A 19,834-nucleotide genomic window follows, 5' to 3' on the forward strand; every position below is an offset into this window, starting at 1 on the left:
CTGACCTAGACCTAGGTATACATGCATGCATCCGTCCTACTGGCTAGATACGATACGTAGAACTAATCGTCTTATGAGTGATAATCATAAGTTTCTTTTTTTTAACAAAAAAATACCTGACGGAAATATTCATTCTCTAAACCTAGGACACGTGTGTGGTCTAGGTCTAGGTCTCGTTCTCGTTCTTCAGGGGATTTCTCGCGTTTAACGTTCAACGCAACGGTTGTTTCGAGACTCCGACAGAGCAGCAGTTACAGCCTACAAGTGACGAATAAAACCTTGTTGATTCCATATTTATACTTCAACTACCTCGAGAATCACCGGCCTTATTTTTGATCCTTAACTCCATTCATTCACTTTATAACTTTGCCTCGCCATATCATCATTTCGACCTCAAGTCTCTTCATCCGACCACCTTACGTGTAGAATTCTACCGTGCTTTTGACTATGGCTAGCTCTCTGGCGGCGCTAAAGAGCTTACCTTGCCCGGCTGGAGATAATTGTAACGCTTTCCAGTGTCTTTTCAAACATAATAAAGATGTCAACATAAATACCACTGCCGAAAGCTCGGAGCAGCCGCTCATCAATCCAACAACTACCGCTATACCATCTTCGGATCAAGGCTCGCCGAGGAAGAGAATTAAACTGGATTCAAAATTGTCCTCATCGTCGCCTCTGGAAACAACAGGACAGCCACCTGCAGGTTCCGGAAGACCTGCGTTGTTAGTACGGTCTCAGGTTAAGGACAGCCCAACAGCTATGTCTCTTCAACGTGAAACGGCAACTAGGAAGGCATCCGAACCTGTGCTCACCGCAGAACGGAAGCAACATATATCAGTCAGGGAAACCAACCAGACCGATACTAGAGCCAGTAGCTATACTTCTAAAACTCAAGTATCCAGGAGTTCCCCAGGTTCTGCCCAGGCACGCAACACCTTAGCGTCTTCCTCCACTGGACAACCATCCAAGTCAATACCTAAAGCAGCACCTAAAGCAGCACCTAAAACGGCACCCAAAGCGGAACCTAAGAAGCCAGAGGCACTAAACCCTCGTCTCCTTAAGTCGTCACCAGCTAAGCACGATACTCGCTTGAAACTGGTTAAAGCTCTACATGAACAATACGTCCGCTTGAACAACGAGTTGAAGAAGGATACCGATAAAGGCGCATCGAAGCTGGTTCTTTCCGATCAAGAGCTTATTGTAAAGACACTGGATGACGAACAGGAGGTAGCGATTAAGCTGTTCCAGATATATGCAAATGCCATCAGGAACAAGATTATGGCATATAAGCGAATGAATATTGCCCAATGGAAGGAAGAACGGATCCTGGCCACTAAAGATGACAAGGCGGATAATGAAGGGGATCCGCCAGCTGCACCTGAACCTATCGTTACTGGCTTAACGCCGCCCCAAGAAGTCGATTTCTTGCACAGACTTGTCTGGCCACTCAACGGTCTTGAGAAGTATGGCTACGTAGCTTCCATCCCGTCAGTCGAAGACATCGAAAAAGCCAAAGAAAGCGTTGAAGCTTCTGGTAATGTAGAAGTTTGCGATAGATGTACACGACGGTTCCAGGTCTTTCCCGGCCGTAGGGGAGAGGATGGGGCTCTAACATCTAATGGTTCCTGCACATATCACCCGGGCAAGGTTTACTTCACAGAACGGGGGCCCGGAAAACTATCAAAGTCCCAAAAGAAATACCGTTGCTGTCATCAGAATGTGGATGATGACTCGGGTGGGTGTACCACAGCACCTACTCACGTCTTCAAGACAACGGATCCCAACCGGCTTGCGAGCCTGCTTAATTTCGCCGAGACGCCTCCTAATCCGAATATCCCCACGGATCGAGCTATATGCTTCGATTGCGAGATGGGTTATACCGTTTATGGCCTCGAACTTATCAGACTAACGGCATTATCTTGGCCTAATTACGAACTACTGCTAGATATCCTCGTTCAGCCCTTTGGGGAAGTTTTGGATTTGAATACTCGTTATTCTGGCGTAACCCCCGAAGACATGGTCTCTGCTGAACGGTGGTCTCCGGGAGACGACTGCAAACCTGTTAATGTTTCCCCTACCGATTCTACAAAGCGTCCCGAGAAGCCAAAGCTCAAGCTTGTGCCATCTCCAAAAGTAGCTAGGGATCTCCTATTCTCGCTGATTTCTCCCGAGACCCCACTCGTTGGACATGGTCTTGAGAACGATTTGAATGCTGCCCGAATTATTCACCACGCCTGCATCGACTCGGTTCTTCTATTCCCACATAGACGAGGGCTGCCGCACAGAAATGGTCTTCGAATGTTGATGGAAACTCTGTTAAACCAGAAGATCCAGAAGGAAGCAGACGAGACTGCGCCAGAGGGACACGACAGTGCAGAGGATGCCCGAGCTGCGGGGGAACTGGTTAGACTGAAGGTGCGGGACGAATGGAAGGATCTTAGGATGAAGGGTTGGTCTCTTGAAGATGGAAAGATTGTAGCACCGGATGAAGCATGGACGGTGGCGGGAGCAAAGAAGTGAGCAGAGAAGTAAGGCATTTAATGGAGAAGGACACCGCATGCCTTGTTTTAATGTGTCATCTCTAAAGGCTATTTGCCGAGGACGCATTGCGTGGTGTTGGAGGATCCGTCTAGATAGGAGAAATGGCAGGCATGAAATAATATTCAGTCAACAAGAACCTCCGGCTTTTACTAGTAGTAACACACATTAATCATATCCCGAAGTGGAGAAATCGGGCAGTTCATTGTTAATATACACATGGGCCCCTTTTTCTTTTTCTTGTTCTTTTTTCTGGTTATCTGCCTCCCAATAATAATAAATAACCCCTTTCCCTTATGCCCTGCCGACCGAAAGTAAGAATTGCCCGTTGCCGCCCTGCTTGCTTCCGCCCGGGAGATAGGAGACGTTGGGATTGGAGGACAAGGTCTGGGCGATCTCGCGGCTGGCCTCGATCTTGCGGATCTGGATGAGGCCGTCGCCGGCCTTGGCGATGGCGCGGGAGATGGTCTCGGCGGACTCGGCCTCGCCCTCGGCGCGGATGACGTTGGCCTGGCGCTCCTGCTCGGCCTTCTCGACGATGAAGCGGGCGCGCTCGGCGTCCTGCTGGGCGATCTGCTTCTGCTCGACGGCCTTGGTGAACTCCCGGCCGAAGGTCATGTGGGTGATGGACACGTCCTCGAGCGCGATGTTGAACTCGGACGCCCGCTTCATCAGGTCCGCCCGGATCCGCTGCGACACCGCCTCCCGCTGCGTGATCAGCTCCGCCGCGTCGAACTGCGCCACGATCGACTTCAGGACTTCGTTGCCGATCGAGGGGAGCACGCGCTCGTCGTAGTCGGTGCCGAGGTTCTGGGGGGAAGGAAGGTAGTTGTGTTAGTTTTTGGTTTACTTTGCTATGGTATTTCTTCTACGTACCTGGTAGATCTTAGGCAGGGCCTTGACGTCGGGCCGATGCAGGACGCGGAGGGTCAAGCTGACCATCTGGAGGTCCTTGCTGCCGGTGGTGGTGGCGATGTTGCGGGGCTTGGTGCGGACGTCGAAGATGATGCTGCGCTGCAGCCAGGGGATCAGGAAGTGCGTGCCCTCGTTGACGACCGTCTCCTTGACGCCCTGCAGCCGGTCGAAGATCACGGCCCGCGTGCCCCCGCGCACGTCGTACATCGACGCTTGCGCGAGCGCCAGGGCGCCCGCCGCCGGCACGGCTAGGCGGTATATTTGCCTGAATCCGGCTTCCATCTTGTGTTGTTGGGGGATTTCGAAGCGTCTTTTTTCTTTTTTTAACTACTCGCGTTCCGTTCCGTTCCGTGTCGTTGTCGTTGTCGTTGTCGTTGTCGTTTGGTCCGCTAACAGCTTCTGAGCTCTCCCCCCGAGGTTCTGGTAGATGCTATCAGATGGAGCTCCCGGGACTTTTTGAGAAATCGTTGAACGGTGCAAGCGGATTGGACGGACAAAGATGGAGAAAGGATATGTGTGGTCTGTGCGCTAAGAGGGATATCTTTGGAGCTTGGAGGGGTTCTGACAGGGTGATTATCTAATTGAAGCTACCTAAGGTAGGTACCTAAACTTAGGTTGTACATTAAGGTAGTACCTACCTAGGTACCTAGGTACCTATATAAGATCCCCGCAAGGTTAAGGTTATCCGAGAAATGGAAGTCAAGCCACATGGGGCGATGCCATTTCCAGGTCCAAGTCCAATCCAACTTTTAGCTCAGCCCGATGTTGAACTGCTCATCAACTAGAGAAACTCGGTTTCGGTAACCATCTTCAATTTTGACGTCGTGAAATTTCACACACCCGAGACCCTCCCTATTTCCTCAACCTTCCACCTACCGTAAATTGATCCACTCGCGTATCAATTGAACCCGATATCCACGATGCGACCTACTCAGGCTCTTATGGGCGGTGGTGACGCCCCCGTCGGCAGGCATGGAAAGTGAGTTTTCCTCAGGACCGAGCTGCGTCTTTTTTTTTCCTACGAATTCTGCTTTTTGGCAGCGAGCTAGCCAATGCACATTGTATTTAAACTACCTTATCTCTCGCACATGCATTAACTTTACTGTTATAGGTTCCTAGGCAACTGGGGTAACTTCGGTGAGTACAACGATTTTTCAACTTGGAATCGGGGTTGGTGCAAATGTTGGAAAGAGTTGGATTGGAATACGCCTGCGATAAAAGATAGATGATATCATTGGGACGAACGATCTAGCTATCGAATATCGATCGGATACTATACAAATTACAGATATCGCAACAGTATACATACTAACGAGGAGGGAATTATAGGTGGCATGCCGCAGAAGGGCATCATCAGCTACACGGTGAGCGCAAACAGGCAGAACCCATTAGCGGGCGCTGCGCACGCCGCCATCTTCAACACCTGGCGCCGATTCAGCGCCCAGGTCCTGTACTTCGCTCCCCCCATGATCTTCTTCTACTACGCCATGTCGTGGGCCACCGAACGGTATGATCTTAACACTAGATACGAATGGAGAGAAGTGTTGTTTGAGCCAAGCTAACAGCCGTCGTAGAAACCACTACCTCAACTCCAAGGCCGGTCGTAAGGAGTTTGCCGAATAAATAGATGGGGGGAATTTCTTATAGATACCTCATAAATGACGGAGGTTCATCTGTCGCGTGTAGACAAAGACCTTGTATACCTGCTATACCAATAGACTAGAGCGCAAGAGCCTACGAATATCCAAATTCTGTTTTATTTTTATTTTTTATTTTTTCCCTTTATTAATACCCTGAAATCTGATGTGCCTACCTCTTTTATGGCTACCTAGGTAGTGTGTTCTAATTAATTACGTACCTTAGAACCATGGCTGTGGGTGAATAAGGTACCTAGTAGTAACTAGTAAAGAGATGTATTCCACTATATGCCTATTCAATGAAACCTAATTCCTATAACTAAGGTAAAAGAGTATAAGACTCTCGTGCTAACTGGAAGGTTCAGTCCGGCTGTTGCTTCTACCTCAGGAACAGGGTACCAAGATACATGCGTCAGTATTGTACTTCGTACCTAGGTACCGACCAAGCAGAATTGACGTAAAGGTAATCGGACCGGTATTTCTTCGGCAAATCTTTAACCAGAACCCGTCTCGGCCTCGAAATTGGAACCTAGCTCACTTCAACAACCCAAGCGACAACATCCCGAGTAGACCTCTCTCCTCTCCGAAAAAAAATTAGCCACAATGGCCTCCAAAGCAGTCGCCAAAGCTGCAAGCAGCGCTGCAGGCGGCGTAGTGAGCATCACCCAAGTGCGTAAATCCTCCCCCCGCCCAATTTCCCCCGTCCGAATTCACGGCCATTACCTAGCAACCCCGAAGACCCTAACCTAGAAGATCATCCCGCTAACGCGAGGCCATTGTCTTTCTTCCCACCCCGTTTAGAAGCAAACCCTCCAATCCGTCGGTATATGGGAGCGCATCCGGCGCGCGCTAGCCGTGGACCCGAACCGGTCGAACGGCATCCCGCTGAACCCGTACTACCGCAACCCGCCGCCGGGCGCGCTGGACCCGGCGACCTACGACGACCCGGTGACGATCCCCGCGGGCGACATCGCCGACAACGCGTACTGGCGCCGGGACGCGCGGCGCGCGTACCCGAAGCTGAGCTTCGTGACCCAGGCGGACGCTGTGGCCCTGCTGGCCGTGGGCAGCGCCGCCGCCCCCAGGCAGGAGCTCGTCGGCGAGGCGGGCGAGAAGCAGCTCGTGGCCGCGCGCGAGGAGGGGAGCGCCGGCGGGCTCGCCGCGTATTTCGAGAAGAGCAAGGCCGCCGCCGTCGCTGCCGCCAAGGAGACGCTGTTTGTGAACGGGCTGCCCCCGGTGCCGAGCGGGGAGAGGAGGGAGAGCGACGGTACCTGGAAGGTACATGACTACGCGCTGACGGAGAGCTCGTACCCCGAAAAGTAAGTTACTACACAACTCCCTTTTGGCCTATCGACCGGATGGTTATATACGTTTTCTGTGGATTGTGATGAGGGATGATGGAATATATATATAGAGAGAGAGAGAGAGAGAGAAAGGAAGATGCTAATGTGCAACGCAGATACCCTTGCCGAAGTTTCAAATAGACTTAGACATGTCATGCCATATACGATGGCTCTGGTTGTAAATAAATATGAGAAAAGCCAGCTCTTAATATCAGGTTCTCTTTGCAGTTACAGGTACCTAGCAGATTCTTCAGCGGTGATGATGATTTCGAGATGAAGATTGTAGATTAGTCGAGTTTATATGGCCTGGCTTTATATTATAATTGCTTCGTTGGCGTGTGCCTCATTCTAGGTAGGTATCATTTATCACGACATCGTTACACATCTCCCTCCCCCCTTTTTTTCTAGTTGCCGAATTAAAGCGAATTATACCGTTCCCATTACCGCATCTGTCCTTTGGGGTATCCTCCCGATATCCTCGATGTTCTCGTTTTTCTGGCCCGGCTGGCGGTTTCTATTCGCCGAGCCCTTGTCACCAGCGCCTTCGCCGATGGCCCTCTCGATCATCTTGACCCGGGATTGCGCGCCCTTCAACCTGCTATCGAAGTCGTTGACCGACTCGTCGTCGTTTTGAGTCGACAGCGTCCCGGGCTCCAGTATGCCGTACAGCATGGTGATATTCTTTTCCAGCCGCGGGTTACTACTAAGCGGTGGCAGTCTTCTCTGTTCCGAGTCTTCTTTCTCTTTCTCATCTTGAGAAGTAGTAGCTGATTGTTGTCCTTCCTGTGCGGTCTCTTCCTTTTGCTGTGAATTGTTGTTGATGTTGATGCTGGCGGTGGCGGTGGATGAAGATGATTTCTGTCGATTGGGTAACCGGCTTTGCCAGACTATGGCTCTCCCTTGCAGCCGGCCGGCCTCGAGGAACTTCTCAAACCCTGTCTTCATCCCGACGGAGCGGCCCTCGACCCGGCCGGCTTCGGCGCCATCTCTATAGCCCTCGTCGTAGCCTTGTTTGTAGTATTGCTCTTCCAGGTTAAGAATATCATCAAATAAGTCATCCATTTTTCAGGTGCTGAAATTTGGTTGAAAGTCGTAGACTATTATTTTTAGGTAGGTACCTGGTATTTCGTATGAGAACGCCTTTTTAAAATCTTTTCTTATGACTGACTAATAGGTACCTTATCTTATGTCGCCGACAATAGATTACTACTAGCTGCAAGTATCAAGTTTGAAGTGGTAAAGTTAGGAGATAGGTATTTTAACTTCAAGACTGGAGAGATGGTTGAATCGGAATCAAGGAAATGAACGAAATGGAGGGGCAGAATATACAATTTACATCAGGTACAGAACCTTAGGTATCTCGTACGTGGGGCAAAATAAAGTTATCTCATATGCAGTTAAAGATCTTATTCAATAGAAAGAGAATAAGGTACCTTGTATTTCTAATAAGAGCACCCAATACAAGCGGAAGTAACCCCGCCAAAAGTCTATATTATCGATAATGCCCCAAGGTTTAATTGTGCTGTGCGTCTTTGGGATAAGGACATAAGAACATTACCTAAAGCTACCAAAGCCGTCATAAGCTACAGCTTATTTTACCTTTACCATTAACTACGTACAAACTAACTACCTTACAACAAATATCAACCAGTCGAAACTTCAAAGCCCTTTTTTCTCTGTAGCAGGAAGCAAGGGGGGAGAAACAAAACCAACCAATTAAGTCGACAAGAAGTAGGAAGAAGAAAGGCAAGACAGCAGACAACAGACAATGGATATCAGGCGCCTCGAGCCGCGGGACATCCCGCTAATCCAGCACGCGAACCTGGAGAACCTGCCCGAGAACTACTTCATGAAATACTACCTGTACCACGCCCTGTCGTGGCCGCAGCTGAGCTACGTCGCCGTCGACGTCTCGCGCCCCAAGAAGACCGCCTACGACTACCCCAAGATCGTCGGCTACGTACTCGCCAAGATGGAGGAGGAGCCTGCCGACGGCGTCCAGCACGGCCACATCACCTCGCTGTCCGTCATGCGCACCCACCGCCGGCTAGGCATCGCCGAGAAGCTCATGAGGCAGAGCCGTGAGTCTTCTTCTTTCTTTCTCTCTCTCTCTCTCTTTTTCTTCCTAGAAGAATGAAAAAAAAAAGACGTATAAATTTGCTAACGTGCCAGGAAAACAGAACTCGCCATGGTCGAGACCTTCGGCGCGCAATACGTCAGCCTGCACGTGCGCGTGTCCAACAAGGCCGCCATCCACCTGTACACGAAGACGCTGGGGTTCGACCAGGAGAAGACGGAGCCCAAGTACTACGCCGACGGCGAGGACGCCCACTGCATGCGGCTCGACCTGTCGTCCATCCGCGAGCAGATCCGCGAGGCCCAGCTCGACGCCGAGGACGACGATGCCGATGCCGAGAGCAACAACAACATTAACAACAATAATAATAATAGCAATGCCGAGGATGGAGGAGAAGAAAATGCTAACGCGGACGAGGGCGACCCCGTCGGAGACGTGGGCAAGGCGGAGAATGGGAAGAAGGACCAGCTGCCGAGTAGGCCCAAGGAGACCAAGCGCAAGGTTAAGGTTGGCCGCGCGTTGGGCGTGCAGGCTCTCGTCGAGAAGGACGAGAGTAAGCATTCCTAAGGGAGGAGAGAGGATAGGTGTGGGTGGAGGTAAGGAACGAGGGTGGACTTGTCATAGGAAGAAGAGAGGTTAGGTTAAGCGCCGTACCGTACCGAACCTACTTAACCTAGGCTGTGCCGCGGAAAGGGGGGGGAGGGTGGAAGGGTGGAAGATAGCTCAGCTCTCTGGAGGGAACCATACCGCGTGGTTCTAGGATTGGTTGTCTTGAGGTGGTAGTGTGGCGATCAGTTTGAATAGCATTTGCACACCGGGGCCCCGGAAAAAAGAAAGGGGTCAGTCAGCATAGATCTGATCAGATCAGATTCCCCTTCAAGAAGTCTGTTGCGTGTACATATTCCCAGAAGACTCGTCGTGTTTTTTTTTACGGGCATGGAAGCAGAAAGAAAAGTATTTTATGAGATTTATATCTACCTAAGGTATAGGTAGGTATTCATTTTCTTGGTGAAATCATCGTCTTTATAAAAACCTATCTAGGAGGTAGAGGTTACTTAGATGTCATAACTTGACTGTAAGCTCGCGTATATTCCCCTTTCCCCCTTTTGTCTCTCACTCAGTCTCTCGGGGGAAGCAAATCATAGCCATAGCCAGCAAACTCCCGACTCCTTTCATTAACGGCTTAGTTCCCTATCCTCATTCTCGTGCCGATATAACCTGTAGTTCCGTCCCGTCCCGTCCCGTCCCGTTCATCCCAGGTACCTACCTGAGGCAAGGGGAAAATTGTAATGACCGTTGATGAAAAAACCCAGCCCCCCCTGAGTATCACTTCGCCTAATCCGACGATGCAAAACTCTATGGCCCCATCTATACGATACGCTGGTTCTCATGCATCTGCAGCGTCCTCGCAAGCTGCTCGTCAGTCTGCAGCTGCAAGCCTTCCAACCTCAACCTCTCCATCTCCAACTGCATCCTCTCGATCTCGCTCTCGAGGGCCTCGGCCTGCATCTCCTTGCTCGAGCCCTTCTTATCCTCGCTTCCTTCTCCTTCTTCTTCTTCTTCTTCTGCTGCTGCTGCTGCTGCGCCCCCACGCATCGCGGCCTCCGTGCGCTCCCGCTCCATCGCCTCGCGCAGCGCCCTCAGCGAGTGCGCTTTGCCCGTGATCTGCGCGTCCAGCGAGTCCGCGGCCCGGAGCTTGTCGTTCGTCGGCAGGACCGCACGGCGCAGCGTCGGGCCCCAGGGCGGGATGGCGGCTCGCGTGGCGAGTGCGGCCTGGGCCCAGGCCGCTTCTGCTACCCGCTGCGCTTCGGCTCGCGCCGTGCTCGCCTGCGCCTGTGCGTTGGTTCTCTCTCGATCCGCTTGCTGATGCGCGAGGTTTCTTGCTTGTTCGGCCTGCTGCTGCGCATTGATTCTTGCCAATTCGGCTTGCTGACGGGCGTGACTCCTCGCCTGGTGGGCTTGCTGCTGTGCGTCGCGGATGTGCGATTCCCAGTGTCGCAGGTGGGGACCGCCGAAAGGACCGCCTCGCCCCCGGCCGCCGCGACCGAAGGGAAACCCGGGTCGGCCGAACGGAAAGCTCGGTGCGACCACCGGGTCGTGGGGGGCAGACGCGCTGGGCATCGTGAAACTAGGCATGTCCGCCGCTCGGAAAGGGTTAAAAGGTCTGGGCTCGTCGGGGTCCCGTCTGGGATGCCCTTCCATCTCGCGCTCGGCACTTCTGACATCGTGGCGTACGTTCCGCCGTTCTCGCTTTTCGGCTCTGCGACGCTCTCGGCGCTCGCGCTTGAGCTCTTTCTTCTGGACTCTTTTCTCTTTACGCAAAGCCTTCGCCTTTCGCTTTTGCTCCCGCTTTAGAACTTTGAATTTCGCGAGTAGCTGTCGCACCTCCTGGCGCGTCACCTCCCTATTGAACCCCGATGCCGAATCGTCGACTGGAGGAGGAGCATTTTTAGCGGCCTTAATGTCGGAGCGCAGCGCCTTGAGCATCTTCTTGGTCACAGGTTGCTCTGGATGGTCGAGCCATGAGTGTATCGATTGCTTGGCAACAGGAAGTTGGGAATCATTTAAGTCGTCGCAATTGGGAATACTGCCAATGCTGGAAGATGAATCTGAGTCTGACGAGGATGAAGCGCCAGAGCTCGAGCTGCGTGAGCGGTCGCGCGATCCCTGGTGGCCATGGTGGCTATGGTGATCTTGCCGCCAACGTCTGCGGCCACGTGCAGTCCCGTGTTCACCAAAACCTCTTCCTTCCGGGAAGCTACCAAAAGAATCGGGACCGGGAGGAAAGCCACGGGTTCCAGGGCTGGCGGATTGTTGACCGCCCCAACGTACGCCATTGCGATCTACTTCGAACGAATCTCCGAAAGATACGCGGTCGTTGTCGATAGTGAGACCCCCCATGCGGATGCCTCGGTTGTTCGCCTCGAAAGGCCTGAAGGGGTTCCACCATGATCTGGAAGATTGCCCCTGGGGTTGGGGTTGAGGTTGAGGCTGGGGTTCAACAGGGGGGGTTTGTTGGGTACCTGGTTCTTGCGATGTGCTGGTGGGTTGAGGCGTAGTTCTCTCTATAGTCACGCCCCTAGGGCCAAAGAAGCCATCATTCCACTCGTGGATCATGGCATCGAGATCATGCGAAGACTGCGCCGCTAAATTAGTAGATGACTTGATCTGGCCTAGTTGCGCCTCGGCAATGCTTCTCTCGGTCGTAGACGATGAATTTTCATCTTCAGCCTGCAATTTACGCTCGACAACATGTGAGTTCGCTCGCGAGGCATGGTCTGGCAAGAGGTAATTAAGAAATGTCTGCCAATCTTGCTCGGTGGTATCGTGTTCCCTTGCCCAGTCCGGGTAGGGGAAGTCTTCTGGAGACGCGTTCTCCGTGATTGCTAGCGAGATTACAAAGTTTTCGCCGGTCGCACTTCGAAGAGTATGGCGTAATTCAAAGTAGGAATGAGCAGAAGCTGTTGTATGATGATCATCATTGCTAGGGAAGTTGAAATGAGATTCTCGTGGGGTTTCCGGTGGAGTGTAGATTGTAGTGCCATGAGATGATGTAGTAACAGAGGCATCGTCATCGTTTACGCCAGGTTGAGTAACTGGCGGCCGACTTGAATGCGAGCGGATGTCCGTTTCGGTATACGGTGGCGGCGGAATATCGTCCATCGTGCCTTTGTTGATATAGAAATATGACGATGATGTTGCTGTTGTGAAGGAAGAGAGGAGGTAGTATACTGAATCTTTGATGGCTGCCTGGTATCTTATGTACTTGTGAAAGATGAGCTTGGTGGTACCTTATTCACCAGTAACAACCTCGGAACTCCGATGTCAAGTGTAAAAGGAGGTAGGTAGGTACTTTTTAAGTTAGGTTATGTGATTATAAGAAATGGATTTGTATGCATTTGAACACGAAAATAGATCGAGACACTCGATGTGGTTTAGGACCGCTTTTTAATTATGAGGGACTGAGCTATTTCAACTCTCTTGTTGAGACAATCAGACCCGGTCCGCGGCTTGTGCGGGTACCTCTAGGGAAGGTTACCTCTCTCTTCAGCCCTGGAGGCAACATCCCCCGAATGAGATTCGTTCGATTCCGAGTGGAGGGATAGCTAAGCTTCTGTCAATCAACCCACCCCACGTTCTATTGACCTACTAATAGTACTCTGTCAGCGGTTTGTTCGAAAATAACCCCCGCACTTGCATGCGAAGCCACCTGCTATTGTAGTAGGTGACGCGGCCACCACGATTACAACACCCTTGCCTACGCAAGGCTGCCTCAAATATGAGTCAAAACTAGGTACCGGGGTATTCGAACGAGCTTTGTATCGCTGGAATGTACCTAACCTAGGTACCTAGGTAGTTGCCGGTCCTACTCGGAGGAATATCTCCTACTACGAGAAAATATCCACCTTCACATTGCCTACATGACTACCATAGAGCGTCGCAATTAGACATGATGGTACACATGACGCTGTGCTATCTAGTAAATCATCTCTGGATTTTACCAAAGAGATCAAAGTTAATATCCTCCTCCTTATAATGATCAGCTATAAGACCATGCAGGTGGTCTCTAGAGTGTGCGCCCCTATAATGGAAGGTTAGCAATGGCTACCTAAGCTTGTAATAACTCATGCTCTGAAGCAATCACTTACAAGTTCGTAATATAGGTATTAACAAGGTCGGTAGGAATAAATTCAGCGATGGCATTTTTAACTCTTACCTGCCCCACCATTTCTCCGTCTGCAAAATTGACGTACTTGGAGGGGTCACCCCATTCCACGAGGCCTTCGTCGTGAAACCGACTATCAGGACTGAGCTTATACACACCAGCTAACACGATAACTGTCCGGCCTTGCTCTCGAGCAGCTCGAGCGATAACCGCAGCACCGGAGTCAACAATAACTCCACCTTTCTTTGTGATTGCTCGAGCTCCGAGGATGACCTTGTTGACCTTTGACATATAAGCCATGAGGCCAACGTTCATAATGTTTACTACGGTCGATCCAGAGGATGACAAAGTTTTCCGTAGGGAGCTGTACGGATCATCTTCGGTGGAGGCTGCGGAAGGATCGACAACTAGAAACACGGTAAACTTCCTCTTCGAGGCAGCCCGCGAGAGAAACTTCTGAACCGTTCTTGAGGGTTGGTGAACTAAAACATAATCTCCTGGGTGGATGACAATCTCGGCGTAGGCTTGGACCTGTTCGTCAACTTGCCTGATCTCATCCATAATTTCTTCGATCCCGTCAATCACTTCTGACCTGAGTGCCTGTATATTTGTAGATTGGGGATATCCCTGTGGTGTTGAGGCACCCGACCCTAGCTTGGGCGTGGAGCCTGGCGAGGGGACGAAATCTGGATCCGAGAGAAGATTGAACATGGATTGAGTGCGGGCAAAGGACCCGAGGGCAAGCAACGAGGGAAGGCGAGTTTGTTTCGAGAGGGGAATAGGCGTTATGGCGGGAGGCAAAGTAGGAGTTCTGTCGGTAGGCGAATCGCTGCCCGTGTCGTTTCTATCTTCTGAGGCTTCATCTCGTATTAATCCCAGAACTCGCTTCACGATGTTGCCGATAACCAGCTCATAAGGCTGCGCTGCTACAAGTTTCCTGCCGACTAACTGTACGCGCCCAATTAATTGATCTACGTCGGACCATTTGTCCTTGGCGGCAACTTGAAGTAGGATATGTGCTGTAGCTATCGCGCAAGATTCAGAGCCTCGGATTTGTCGTCGCTTCAAGAGGCTATACCGCACCCATGTCAGTCCCAGCTTTTTAACAGCACCGACACATAAATCTCTCGCTTACGATATAAGAAATTCCACTGAAGCATCTACCGGTCGACTCTTTAATGTGTCGAGAAACTTGTCTAAGTCGGGCGCATAGCCCCCCTTAGGAGGTGCCATTTCTCGTAGCCGAGAGGTTTCTTTGCGGGGGAGCGAGAGTATCTCTTTGGAGGGGTATTTGGTTGTGTAGGGAGAGCTTCGACAACTAGTGCGACGATCTTGAAGATAGTATTGGTCGGCGCAAATAGAGCGAGGTAAGCAGCGCCTAGATGGTGTAGATGGTATTGTAGAACCAACTAGAACAGACGTTCGTATCAAGTTAGTTTAGTGCCTCCGTAATGGACGATAATTGCAAAATATTTGCAGATTTGTCGAAGGTATGGAGGTTTTGCGAGAATTGTGAGTCAAGTCAAATAATTGTAAGAGAAAAAAAAAAGGTACAAAGATGAACCGGATCTACATAATACATACGAATTGAATGTACCTTCCGTACGTGCAGGATATTTTACTAGGGTATCTCCGTTGCATGGCGGGGTCGGTTACATTGCGGGCGCAGGCATTCAACACGTGATGACCAATTTGCTCTTTGAAAGAAGGGTTATCTAAGAGGTACCTAAGTATTATCTACATACCTCCACTACCTAACCTAGAGAAGGTAGGTGTACATACGAGGGATAGTGCAAAAAGCGGGACTATGTCGCTAATTTCCAGTGGTACGGCGGTGGCCCTTGTGGGTTGTCTTGGCTCCAATAGTTCTATTCTGTTGGGCCCCGGCGCAGCTGTAATGCCCAGGTGCTCAGCAACTCTATCGCAATACGGATTAAACTCCCTAAACTTGCCCTACTTACTTCCCCTAATCTTCAAGAAGTGAGGCTTCTAATAAAGCTCTCTTTAGACCAAATAAAGACTTGCACTCTGTAACATCAGCAACATTTCGCGACTTGCATATTTCTTGAATCTGTCCAACAGCAGCGACAAAGCTTGTTAAAACCACCTTGCCATACCATACCATACGCTTATTCTTATTATACCACTATCTTATTATACCACTAGCAGGAATGAAATATTTGGAAAACGCAAGTAGATTCCACCATCACTATTGCGCGTAGCTTTCGGCGATCCTATTCCAACCGAGGTTTGAAAAGGGAAAACCAAAAAAAAGAGTTTTTTTTTATTTTTTATTCTTTTTATTTTTATTTTTATTTTTTTTTTTTGTACAATACATCGCCAAATTTCTAGATCATACAAAACCAAACCCATACAGAACAATTCGTTCACCAGCCTCAGCACGGGAGCAAACGCGACTCGGGTAATTCAACCCGTCCTGGAACCGACCTTGAATTAGAATTGTCTTGTTTCTTTTTTTTCTCCAACCTTCCCCCGTCGCCCTCCACCAAATATTTTTAACCGTCAATAATAATTCTCGCGAATCTTGTGCTTGTTATCTAGCGGGCATAATCGGTTCTTCATGGCTTGCAGGTCGACCGGAAGATGAACTCCCTCAATATAATATCCGCGCGCGTCTCCCCGACCTCGAGTCCCGCCCCTTCGCGATCAAACTCCCTAAGTCATATAGGCTTGGCTGTCGCTCAGTCTGATGACAACCCAACGCCCCCCGAGGAAACATCGCCTAGCGAGAACCGCGCACCTAATACCCAACCAAACGATGGCACATATAACAGGGACGGCGACGTAACCAATTTTCTCAGCGTAGACGAGAAGACTCCATTGTTAGATAAAAGCGATGTTAAGGAGGCGAATATCCGTTATTATGCGTGGCACGTTATCCCGGGGCGCATAGCAAATAACGTCATAAATTCTATCCGTTTGGTTCTGTCTACTATCGCCGCACCTGGAGTTTACCTTGTTGCTTGCTTCTATGACGAACGAGGGAACTTCGCTCCCTTGCGACAATTCGGAACACTTTTTGGTATCTACGACGGCGACGCGCGCAAACTAGCAGCTGACTACCACGAGAGCGTCGCGCTCAATGAAGAGAAGCAAGTCTCTTCTAAACGTTCTCATCAAGGGTTACGAGGAAAGCATGCTTTCGCGGCCTCCCGGCCGACGCCCTCTTCGGGGACGTCATCCTCTGGTCTATCGTCGGAATCGGAATCGGATATGGTTAGCAGAAATCAAGGTGTCCGCCGTAGCTCCGCTTCTTCCGGTCGCCATGCACGGTCTAAGTCTCTCGATCCCCCCGAAGAAGGTTCGTCGACAAGGAGATCGATAAGAATTAAGTTGAACAACGACGAGGCTATGCGGCAGCGAAAACACAGGAAGGCTCAGTCTACAAGTACTAGTGGTAGCACCAACAGCGGCGATACCTCAACAGATTTGTCGGCTCAACTGAAGTCCCCTACGTCGCCTATCGGTGGTTTGACAAAGTACCCCAAAACTCCTGCTCCTCCTAGACCGTTAATTCCTCGTCGGCAACCTTCTTACGTTCCCTACGAACCTCTCGACCCGAAACAACTGAAAACACTGATATTGGATCTTGACGAGACTCTGATACACAGCATGTCGAAAGGAGGCCGAATGGGCTCGGGGCACATGGTTGAAGTGCGGCTCAATACAACGTATGTCGGAAACGGAGGCCAGCAGGCCCTAGGACCTCAACATCCTATCCTGTACTATGTTCATAAGCGGCCGCACTGCGACGAGTTTCTTCGAAAGGTGAGGACGACAATCAATATTAATAGGGTTCTGGACTATTCTGCTAATCATGGGCTATGAAGGTTTGCAAATGGTTCAATCTCGTTGTATTCACTGCTTCGGTACAGGAATACGCCGACCCCGTTATCGACTGGCTGGAATCGGAGAGGAAGTTCTTTTCTGGGAGATACTACCGACAGCATTGCACATTCAGGCACGGCGCATTTATTAAGGATCTGAGCTCAATAGAACCAGACCTGAGCAAAGTCATGATACTGGACAATAGTCCTTTAAGCTACATGTTCCACCAAGGTAGGAGGATATCCTCTGAATATCTATCCCCATATTAAGTTTGCTTGATTTTCAGTCTGCTAACTAGAGAATGTACACGTGCAGATAATGCGATTCCCATCCAAGGCTGGATCAGTGACCCTACGGATAACGATTTATTGCACCTGGTGCCTCTCCTAGAGGGATTGCAGTACGTTTCTGATGTTAGAGCTTTACTTGCATTGCGGGGCGGAGAAGACGGACAGCATATGATGACGTGAAGACAACGAAATCAAAAAGAAAAAAGAAAAAAAACTTTTTGAAAGGCAAAAGAACATAGCGGGTGTTAATTGGTATTGGTGGGAGAAGGACTCGTTATACCGAGTTAGCATTCCAAGGAGCTCTATTTTTACACACCATTACATGCTTCGTTGTACAGGTCTACGTTACTTACGTTATGGCGTTAATATAATATTGTGTATTGTACGTACTTTTTTTGTCAATGGGAGCGGAAGCGGTAAACTGCGGAAGAGGTTGGGGTCCTGCAGCAAGGTAAACCGTGAGAACACTTGAAGCGTACGAGAGAGACGTATCTTAAGTCCGATGCAGTTATAACGATACAGTCGTCAGCGGGGAAATGATGAAAAGGTGAAAAGGGAAGTAAATGCCAGTTGTTATTCAAAAATTGGGACTTTACCTTGTTTTGCAAAATGGGGGTATTCGTACAATTTCACATCGTCATCATTTCGTGAGCTACCAAAGCTATGACGGTTAAGTCTAGTATTTGCTTCCGGTAACATTCAAGCCACATTCGAAAAAAGTGGGCCTTGCTCATGTTTCACCTGAGCTGCCAAGGAGATATACCTAGTATCCACGGCCGTGGAATGTCACCTCGTGGGTCCGGAATGTAGTCGCAACCTTCCAATTAGGTTTTCTGCATTTAGCACCTGCACCTAGTTAACGAGTAACATGTACCTTAACATCTACGTTGATATATGCCCAAGTAGAATATAACCGCATCTACCCGTAAGTACCTAATGAAGTAAGTAAGTAACAGCTCCAACCACAATTCATAAGAAATAAACTCAACTTTACCTTGGCTGCTTGGTAGACGGGAACCCGTTTTGAGATCAACGACTCATAGCCCATTTAAGCCCCACGACCCAATCAATACCTAGGTTAGTGATACCGTGATACCGTGATGCCTACATAGAGGTATGTATCTAAGATACCTACATCTAAAGATGTCTATTACGTCACGTTGAGCTACGAGCCGAGACCTTGTTGCTGAAGAGGCTGCAATACTTACTCTGCACGTTACGAAACCGGGATCTATGTAGTCCCAATTCGTTGTAAGCTCATTGCAAGAGGTAAGTCTGGCAGTGTGTAAGTACCTAAAGCCTCGGATTATACCAAGTTCCTACGCCATCTGAATCTGGATGTTGTTTTCGTCATCAGTGCCGTACCTTTGACGTTATAAGAAGACCTTTTCTCAACCTCCTCCCTTCTTCTATGATCTCACAACACCATTAAGAATTTCATCATCAGCGGATATACTATCTACAGACACTGGTTCACTGGTTCGAATTAATCTTCAATTATAATCATCTATCCCTAATAACTATCTAAGCCTACCTAACCTATACACTAAACACCACCACAACCACCGTCGTCATCATGTCTCTTCAATGTAAGTACAAAACACCTCCTTTTGCTTTCTGAAAAGAAACAGTTGCCAGCCTCATAACCGTCTCTCGAGTCTTCAGATCTCTGAGGCGCGGCCATCAACTAGCTGTTAGCTATGGACTTGTAAAAGCTGACGCGCACCAACCTCTTATTACAGATCTCCCCCCCGTCAAGCCTTCGGCCATCGCCCTCGGCACCATCTTCAACCACGGCATCGAGCTGGCGGTCCTGTCGCCGCTGTTCGGCCAGACCTACCAGCGAGCCAAGGCCGCCAACACCAAGGAGGAGTTCCTCCGGTCGAGAGAAGCCTCCTCCGCCGCCGCGGCGCTGGGCACCTCCCTGGTCGGCTCCGCCCTGCAGTCGTACGGCGTCGGCGCGCTTATCAACGCTACCGGCACTCTGAGCTACAAGGGCGCCGCTTACCTAGGCGCTCTTATCTTCGCGGCCACATCCGCTCCTACGGTACGTACCCATTCATCCATACCTGTTCCTATATATATAAAGAAGAGAGAAAGGTCAAAAATAAATAAAAGCTAACATCGTAGCAGTACCTCACCCAGCTCTTCACCGAAAAGCGACCTCTCGACACCGTCGCCGTCGGCGCCACGGCAAAGATCCTAGAGACCGTCGGTCTGTCTCTATTCCTGACCTGGTGGGGTACTCGAACCAACCCTTTCGACTAAATTAATACCTAGCTGCAAAAATATTTCGAAGGACCTTTACGTGTATTAGTTTTTCTTCTTATTTCCCTGCGGTACGGGTTTGATGATGATGGATGTATTTTGCCAGGAAAGCCCCCGCATGCAGGTTCGCGAGCTGTCCTCGGGCCAGGGTAATAAATAAATGAATAATAAATGTTTCATGATGAATAACTGCCTAATCAAGGTTAGGTACCTGTTAAACCTGATCATCTTTCTGTGTGTATCGATTGACC

General features: G+C 50.0%; 10 protein-coding genes across 10 annotated transcripts; 6 read left to right on the forward strand and 4 right to left on the reverse strand.

The window, feature by feature from the left end:
- Positions 1–447: 447 nt before the first annotated feature.
- On the forward strand, positions 448–2,520 carry F4812DRAFT_452030 (uncharacterized protein; the record flags this gene model as incomplete). Its single annotated transcript, XM_047936287.1, has 2 exons — positions 448–703; positions 839–2,520. 2 exons carry the CDS (start codon positions 448–450, stop codon positions 2,518–2,520), a joined length of 1,938 nt encoding a protein of 645 aa, XP_047788400.1.
- Positions 2,521–2,676: 156 nt separating this feature from the next.
- F4812DRAFT_96707 (band 7 family-domain-containing protein) lies at positions 2,677–4,022 on the reverse strand. Its single transcript, XM_047939580.1, has 2 exons — positions 3,415–4,022; positions 2,677–3,348 (listed from the first exon to the last, which is right to left on the reverse strand). Exons 1-2 carry the CDS (start codon positions 3,733–3,735, stop codon positions 2,833–2,835), a joined length of 837 nt encoding a protein of 278 aa, XP_047788401.1. The 5' UTR covers positions 3,736–4,022; the 3' UTR covers positions 2,677–2,832.
- A 140-nt stretch (positions 4,023–4,162) lies between these two features.
- On the forward strand, positions 4,163–5,201 carry F4812DRAFT_435881 (ubiquinol-cytochrome c reductase complex ubiquinone-binding protein). The gene is made up of 4 exons (XM_047934797.1): positions 4,163–4,432; positions 4,565–4,590; positions 4,783–4,960; positions 5,028–5,201. Exons 1-4 carry the CDS (start codon positions 4,374–4,376, stop codon positions 5,074–5,076), a joined length of 312 nt encoding a protein of 103 aa, XP_047788402.1. The 5' UTR covers positions 4,163–4,373; the 3' UTR covers positions 5,077–5,201.
- A 129-nt stretch (positions 5,202–5,330) lies between these two features.
- On the forward strand, positions 5,331–6,717 carry F4812DRAFT_96753 (21 kDa subunit of NADH dehydrogenase). The gene is made up of 3 exons (XM_047939582.1): positions 5,331–5,759; positions 5,892–6,409; positions 6,550–6,717. The coding sequence occupies exons 1-3, from the start codon at positions 5,694–5,696 to the stop codon at positions 6,572–6,574; spliced, it is 609 nt and encodes a 202-aa protein (XP_047788403.1). The 5' UTR covers positions 5,331–5,693; the 3' UTR covers positions 6,575–6,717.
- On the reverse strand, positions 6,488–7,765 carry F4812DRAFT_96742 (DUF1715-domain-containing protein). Its single transcript, XM_047939581.1, has one exon. The coding sequence runs from the start codon at positions 7,493–7,495 to the stop codon at positions 6,860–6,862; it is 636 nt and encodes a 211-aa protein (XP_047788404.1). The 5' UTR covers positions 7,496–7,765; the 3' UTR covers positions 6,488–6,859.
- A 121-nt stretch (positions 7,766–7,886) lies between these two features.
- F4812DRAFT_96777 (acyl-CoA N-acyltransferase) lies at positions 7,887–9,478 on the forward strand. Its single transcript, XM_047939583.1, has 2 exons — positions 7,887–8,514; positions 8,614–9,478. Exons 1-2 carry the CDS (start codon positions 8,202–8,204, stop codon positions 9,075–9,077), a joined length of 777 nt encoding a protein of 258 aa, XP_047788405.1. The 5' UTR covers positions 7,887–8,201; the 3' UTR covers positions 9,078–9,478.
- On the reverse strand, positions 9,479–12,713 carry F4812DRAFT_96832 (uncharacterized protein). Its single transcript, XM_047939584.1, has one exon. It carries the CDS (start codon positions 12,171–12,173, stop codon positions 9,879–9,881), a length of 2,295 nt encoding a protein of 764 aa, XP_047788406.1. The 5' UTR covers positions 12,174–12,713; the 3' UTR covers positions 9,479–9,878.
- Positions 12,638–14,518, reverse strand: F4812DRAFT_96849 (nagb/rpia/CoA transferase-like protein). Its single transcript, XM_047939585.1, has 3 exons — positions 14,312–14,518; positions 13,160–14,248; positions 12,638–13,092 (listed from the first exon to the last, which is right to left on the reverse strand). Exons 1-3 carry the CDS (start codon positions 14,407–14,409, stop codon positions 12,996–12,998), a joined length of 1,284 nt encoding a protein of 427 aa, XP_047788407.1. The 5' UTR covers positions 14,410–14,518; the 3' UTR covers positions 12,638–12,995.
- A 604-nt stretch (positions 14,519–15,122) lies between these two features.
- F4812DRAFT_435892 (NLI interacting factor-like phosphatase-domain-containing protein) lies at positions 15,123–17,973 on the forward strand. The gene is made up of 3 exons (XM_047934798.1): positions 15,123–16,965; positions 17,028–17,256; positions 17,341–17,973. Exons 1-3 carry the CDS (start codon positions 15,781–15,783, stop codon positions 17,493–17,495), a joined length of 1,569 nt encoding a protein of 522 aa, XP_047788408.1. The 5' UTR covers positions 15,123–15,780; the 3' UTR covers positions 17,496–17,973.
- A 344-nt stretch (positions 17,974–18,317) lies between these two features.
- F4812DRAFT_96928 (DUF1761-domain-containing protein) lies at positions 18,318–19,606 on the forward strand. Its single transcript, XM_047939586.1, has 4 exons — positions 18,318–18,392; positions 18,845–18,904; positions 19,058–19,362; positions 19,449–19,606. Exons 2-4 carry the CDS (start codon positions 18,892–18,894, stop codon positions 19,581–19,583), a joined length of 453 nt encoding a protein of 150 aa, XP_047788409.1. The 5' UTR covers positions 18,318–18,392; positions 18,845–18,891; the 3' UTR covers positions 19,584–19,606.
- Positions 19,607–19,834: the final 228 nt, after the last annotated feature.

The sequence above is a fragment of the Daldinia caldariorum genome, assembly GCF_022478825.1.
Source record: "Daldinia caldariorum strain CBS 122874 unplaced genomic scaffold F4812scaffold_13, whole genome shotgun sequence".
In the NCBI taxonomy this organism is placed as follows: domain Eukaryota; kingdom Fungi; phylum Ascomycota; class Sordariomycetes; order Xylariales; family Hypoxylaceae; genus Daldinia; species Daldinia caldariorum.